The following is a 6,849-nucleotide window of genomic DNA, read 5'->3' as shown; positions in this document are numbered from 1 at the left end:
AAAAAAAAAAAAAAAAAAAAAAAACAAAGAAAGAAAGAAAAGAAAATTTTACTGTGATGGCCCCAGAAACTAAAAATAGTACAAGCAATGATTCTAACATTAAAATCTGAATAGCAATATTCTTCTCTCTTTATTTTTCACAATACAAATTCACTTAGTATGTTTGAAATTTTTTAAAGCTAGAACTGTTTTGTTTTTTTAAATTTAGGACAGGGTGTACAGGGTCTCACTGCATAGATTTGACTCTTAATGATCCTCCCATTTATAGCCTCCCAAGTGCTGGGATTACAGGCCCAGGCCACCACACCCAGTCTCAATCTCTTTCTCAGCACGCCCCAGGGGCAGGGCCAGCCCAGCAGGCCAGGGGATTGAATTCCCAGCCCCTGCCTCTGCCTAAGCAGGCGCTTTAATCCACTGAGCTATTTGGCTGACCCTAGAACTGTTATTTTTTACTCTCCAGAACTCTTTAATTATTCACTATCCACAATTCACAAAATAAAACTATTAGTTAATAATAATTATTGCCATCTATACTTGCTATCCAAATTCTAAGAATCTGAACTCAGGAAGCTAATGTATTTGGATTACTGAGATTTTACTGTGCTTTGAGAATGTGAGCAAGTAAGGGAGTCATTACAGAAGTATGATATAATAAAACATGGTAGTTATAAGATGTCTTAAGATTTGTCTTCCACATAACTGCTTTTTTTTACTGAAAAGAATGTCTCCATTTCAGCTTCAGTGGACTACAGATAGTGGAAATATTCTCAGAGAGACTGTGACAGTTACATTTGCGAAAGGTAAATAATCTTGAATACCTATAAAATATCAAATCAAACAATGTGAAAACTGGAAGGACCTTAATATGTAATCATTTAATCAAATTTTACAGCTAAGGAAACCATGACCCAAGATACAACTTTATTAGGATTTATCAAAATCTTTTCAGCTAAATTCTTTCTACATTCAACTTTTGTGCTTTTTTTATCACTGAAATCTTGAGGCTGATTACTACCATAATGAGCAGGAGAGCTGGCTAAGTCTGGTATTGGCTATTTTTTATTGCTTGTATTTTTTCAGAGGTCTTACTCCTATATTCTCTCAATATTTCTGTCTTATCTCGTTCAACCCTTTTGCATGTATTGTGTCTTCTGGAAATGTCTTTTCTTCTGTATGGCAGGCAGGCTTCTCTTATTACTCAGATAGCGATATCTGATTTTAAGTGTTTTCTTAACTGCACCTCTTATATTAAAGAAGCAAGTTATTCCCCATTTAATATGGTAACCTTATTTGTGCTCTTCAGAGGCAAGGAGTGTTTTATTCATATCAACATAACTAGAGCCCAAATAAGCACTTGCCCGGCAAGTGCAAGGGCCTGAGTTCAATCCCCGGTTCCGCAAAAAAAAAAAAAAAAACAAACATAACTAGAGCCCAGGATAATGCCTGCTAAAATGTTAGTGCCTAAGTAAGTGATTTAGAATCAGTTGAACTGTACAGTATAGTTTTTAGTTCTTCCACTTATTAACATCTAAGAGTCATTTTGCCTAAAAATGGATTTTAAGTGCTGTAGCATTATTCATTATATTTTTTCAATTCACTGTGCTCAACAAAACAAAACAAATCCTATCCTGTTTAAGAAGTATAAATTAACATGAGGCTGGCCAAATAGCTCAGTGGATTAAAGCATCTGCAAGCAGGCGCAGCAGCCAGGGGTTCAATCCCCAGGCCTGTGGTGCTGGCTCTGCCCTGGGGATACACTGAGATGGCATTTGAGACTGGGCGTGGTGGCATATGCCTGTAATTCTAGCTCTTGGGAGGCTGTGCACAAGAAAATCACTTACCAGTCTGATCTGGTAGTGAGGCCCTGAACCCCCTACCCTTCTCTAAAAAATAAAAAAAAAAATTAAAAAAAAAAAAGATGAAGTATAAAGTAGCATAGTGCTTGGAATTAAAACTAGATAAATAAAACAGTTGGAAGGCTATTTTACTGTACAGATGAAGAAGTTGTTAGTGGTTTAGACAACTGTTGATAACATGTACTAGAATTAGATACTTTGTAAGAGTGATTTTAACAGAATTCCAAGGTCTTTTTTTTTTTTTAATTGAGAAAAAAATTGCAATGAGACAGTTTCAAAACATGTTGATAGGAGAGTTATAACAATTAATACATTGCATATTGTCGTCTTTGTAGTAGTCATTCATAGCTCAAGATGCCGACATGATATCCTGTCCAAACACTGTTAGTACAAATCTTTCTTCTTACTGTATTAAGAGAAAGTGGCTATATATCTATCCTAACAATTTTTGTATACACAGATACAAAATTGTCCTTCATTTATATCTCCTTTTTATGTTTAGTTTTGTCAGAGATGGGTATTCCATTGCCATCCAAATATTGTAGGTGCATGAATTCAGCAAAATAATCCAATATAGTCCAGTACTCCACAATAGTAGTGGATTATCCACAAGACTGGCAATGTCCAAATCTGTTGACTTGAGCCTTCCACATCTCTGCATATTAACATGGCTTCACTTTTCATACCTCGTTTCTACACTTTTCTGCTGGATGGATAAGACCAAGATAAAGCAAGACCTATATATCAAGAAATATAACTTTTATATCTGACAAGGTCAGTCAAATTCCCTCAGGACTTATCCCAAAACCCTGTACTGCAGTTTGTAGATCCTTTGTTAGTGTCAGCCATGTGGATGAGTCACAGCCATTGCTTGACCAATACGCTCTGTGTGAAAGCCTGAGAGAATATTTTCTCTCCATGTGACTCTCTTTAGGCACACAGTACATCATCGATCACATTCCTCTGTGGTCCCATAATCGCCTTAATCAGAAAATTTGGGACACAACTGAGTTAAATGATGTTATAGTACAAGTTCTCCTATGTCCTGAGTCCTCACTGACTTTGAAAAGCTGGTACCAAAATGTTGGCTGTCCCTCCAGCCCTTCTTTTTCTCTAATTTTTGGTCTGCAAACTTAGGTTGTTAACCTTCCTGAAGAAAAGCTTATTATTATCCTACAACGTGTGAAGTTGGGTCCAACCTCACTATCTGTCTGAATATCAAACATCATAGGCATAAGATGGAGCATATATTTTTCATCAAATATTGATCTGTTAAACTTTAAGTCTCTACAGAATAAGAAAGAAGAATTTAAAAAATAAATTTTTTTTAAAAAAATGAATAAACAGTTACATATTTTTACACAAAAATTTAGAAATCTAACCATAGACATCATTGTTGCAGGAGAGTCCTGTGACATTTTCTTTTCCTCTTTTCTCTTTTTTTTTCATTTATTACCATTAAAAAAAAACAAAAAACAAAAAACATTTACTTGAGATACAGTCTGGCCATAATTGGTATGTCATGAAAAGCAGTATGTATTTAGAAGACCAGAATGACAGGCATTCCAAGAATGACCCCACTATTACACATTGCTATCTTGAGTGCAGTCGCTCAGTTCACAGGTATCAGCATATATAGTTAGTCAGGGTGAGAATTCCACCAAGTAACTGCTAGTTTCAACAACCTGCTGATAATTCTCAGGATCATTGCCTTACCTAGCTTGTACGTATAAATGTATAGCTTTGCCCCTGTCATATTTCCTAGCTTTTCTCCTTGCCCTCTTTTTGTTGTCTAATCCTCAAGTTCTCGCTCTCCTTTTAATTGTGTTATACCTTTCTATTTGTATTTCTTCTTTTGAGATCTTATACTAGGGAGACTATACAATATTTACACATGTAGGTCGGGTTTATTTCACTTATGAGTATATCTTCAAGTGGCATCCACTTAAATATCAAGCCTTCTAGTTTGTCATTTTTTATAGCTGAGTAATACTCCATTGTATAAAAATACCACATCTTTTTCATCCATTCCTTACGTTGGTTGATTCCAAGATTTGACTATCACAAATTGTGTTACTATAAACATAAGTATACATATATCACTATGATATGATGTTTTCAGTTCCTCTGGGAAAATTCCCAGTAGGGGGATAGCTGGTTTGAATGGGATTTCCAGTGCTAGTTTTTAAAGGAGTCTCCACACTGATTTCCATAATGGTTGCACCAGTCTACATTCCCCCAAGGTCTTCATCTTTGATTGAGTGGTGTTTGCTTTGGTGGGACACAAACTAAAATTGATTGGTGTTAGTTGGGAACTTGGAATGATCTAATATAACTTCTGAATTTCTACTATGACCACTCAATTGATGGTGGAGTTTATTAAGCTCAGCAACTCGGCAGACGTATAGGCCTGGGTATGGTGACACACATCTATAATTATAGCATTCTGCAAGGCGGAGACAGAAGAATTCCAAATTCAAGTCCACGCTGGACAATTTAGTGACTTTATCTTGAAAAGGACTGGGGATATAACTCATTGTGAAGGCTGTGGTTTAATCCCAAGCACTGAAAAAAATTCTATAAGAATGACTCAAAATAAATAAATATTAATAAAATAAAATCTGGAAAAGGAAAAAAAATGACTTCATTAGAGTGGGGAAGAGGTTCAACCTAGTAATCAAAAAATAGTTCTGTTTCTGGCAGTACTAGGAACTGAACCTAGAGCTTTTATGATCTCTTTTTGTTTTTGTTTTGAGACAGTCTTGCTAAATCACTGAGTTACCCAAGTTGGGCTCAAATTTGTGATCTTCTTGCCTCAGCTTTCCAGAGTGCTAGACTACAGGTGTGCCACCATGCCCGCTGAGGAATCTATATTTTAAAAAAAAATTTCCTTAGAGACTCTGATGACCTGCCAGGTTTAGAAATAATAGACTAGATGACAATTTTTGGCTGATAGTTTCTTGAAATTCTTTCAAATATTTGATCTTTTTTTACTATTCCAATTCTGACTGAAAGGGTTGTAATAACATTGTATCCTGGAAACCATAAAAATAATTTTTTAATAGTTGTATTTTATGTAATTTAGGAAACTCATCAGGAGAATCAATTCCCTCCAAAGTGGAAACAAATCAGACAGGGACTTCTTTGTCTCCAGAGCCAACTCACTTGCTTTCCTCACTTTCTTCATTTCAGCCCAAAATATTTACACAGCTACAGGTAGGTCCCCAATAAATAGCTGCATTTGGGGCTCTTCTTCAACTCACTCTTTGAGGTATTTCAGAGAATTGTTACAGGAATACTGTAATTATCAAATGTTTATTAATTTCTTGATCTCTTTGTGTCTTAAAATGATAATTTAAACAGTATATTTTTAAAAAGTTTGACAACTGTGAAAACAGTCAAATTTAGTTGTACTACTTTTACCTTGGTTGTTTCTATCAGCATTTAGTATTTTTTTTTTATACACTTGCACTTTATTTGTTTCAAGGTTTTGTCAAAATAACCAGGCAAGGTGGCACACTCCTGTCTTCCCAGCGCTCAGGCAGCTGAGATACAAGTTTGAGGCCAACCTGGCCTACATACTGAATTCAAGGCCAGACTGAAGTATAGAGCAAAACTCTGTCTTGGAAAAGAAAAGAAAAGAAAAAGTCCTGTGAGAATATCATGTATAGTAGATCTAAACATTTTGATATAACTGTTCTTTTTAAAAGGGTTTGCAGTTACAACCAAGATTCACTTCTCCAGATGGGTTGCCAACTCTGTTATCAGGAAATAGCCACTCCTCCAGTCCTTCAACACTTCTGGATTCAATAGAAAGTACTTCAGTGAATAATAATTCTTTACTTCATGGTGAAAGTCACAGCCTTCCAACAGATACATGCCTAACCCAAAACAGTAGTACGGCATCTACTGGTGGTAACCTTCAAGGACCAGAACAAAATCTAGTGGCAGTGGATCAGCTGATGGAAGATGGAGACGTTGAGGATACGGGGAATCTGGAAGGAAGTGTTCATCAGATATTGTTGGAAGATATGCAGACCATTCCAATACAGATTATAGACAACCACCCAGCTCTTAGTAAGTTAAAAATCAATTTAGTGCGTTATTTTTGAGCCTTTATGGACATCTTGATGTTGTACTGCTGGAAAAAAAAATCATTTTCCAGTGGGTTTATAACATTATGTAATTCACAGAAAATTTTAAGAAAAGAAGGGAGACATTTCATTCAAAATTATAAGAAGGGAGGGCTGGGGAGATGGCTCGGTGGAATAAGCACTTCCCTGGTAAGCTCAAAGGCCTGAGTTCAATCCCCAGTTCTGCAAAAAAATTATAAGGGGACAATTTCACTAGTTCACAAACTTTTGAGCTTTACTTTTCTCCCTTATTTCCAATTATTTAATCCCATTGAAATTATTCATTCTCTGATCATCTGTTTTTTTCAGAGATGACAATGTGGTGATATAAAACTAAGAGAATTATTTTAGAATGCACCCATCATACTTTACTGCAAAGGTTATGGAAAATTTAATATATGCATACACACACACAGAAAACTGGAAAAGTAAACAGGTACAAAGGTTAAAGAGAAGATTTTGAGTATAAATATACAGTTTTTTGGGGTTTTTTTTTTTGTTTTTTTTTGGTAGGGCTGGGGACCAAACCCAGGGCCTTGTGCATGCAAGGCAAGAGCTCTACCACTGAGCCACATCCCAGCCCTTTGAGTATAAATATAAATGTTGCATTCTATGGAAGTTAAATGGGAACTAGTAACATTTGGTGCTTGAATTTTACCCAAGACCTTATTATCTTCACTTTATTAATAACCCAATCAACATATTCATAAACTCTGTTAATGCTTGTTTTATATTTCTCTTCTTTTCACACAAATTGTTCTGGACTGTGCATATTGATGAGAAAGAGATTTCAATTTTCTTTGAAGAACAAAAATCTTAGAACATACATATATGCCTTCATTGTAAAGGCATGCATATAT

The 6,849-nt window shown here is 35.6% G+C and overlaps 1 protein-coding gene across 4 annotated transcripts in view; it reads left to right on the top strand.

Annotated features, from left to right (window-relative positions):
• Carf (calcium responsive transcription factor) overlaps nucleotides 1-6,849 on the top strand; it is a 91,799-nt gene that overhangs the window by 52,821 nt on the left and 32,129 nt on the right. For all 4 annotated transcript variants that reach the window (XR_002820115.1, XR_002820114.1, XR_002820113.1 and 1 more), the window contains 3 exons: nucleotides 737-800; nucleotides 4,942-5,072; nucleotides 5,567-5,933. Coding sequence is in view for 1 of the 4 variants with exons in the window: in XM_012513702.2 (XP_012369156.2) it covers nucleotides 737-800; nucleotides 4,942-5,072; nucleotides 5,567-5,933 (562 nt within the window). In the remaining 3 variants the exon portion in view is untranslated. The remainder of the gene's footprint in view (nucleotides 1-736; nucleotides 801-4,941; nucleotides 5,073-5,566; nucleotides 5,934-6,849) is intronic.

The sequence above is a fragment of the Octodon degus genome, unplaced genomic scaffold (assembly GCF_000260255.1).
Source record: "Octodon degus isolate 3935 unplaced genomic scaffold, OctDeg1.0 scaffold00016, whole genome shotgun sequence".
NCBI lineage: Eukaryota > Metazoa > Chordata > Mammalia > Rodentia > Octodontidae > Octodon > Octodon degus.
The sequence above is the reverse complement of the archived record's forward strand: the minus strand, read 5'-3'. Positions and strand labels throughout refer to the sequence as shown.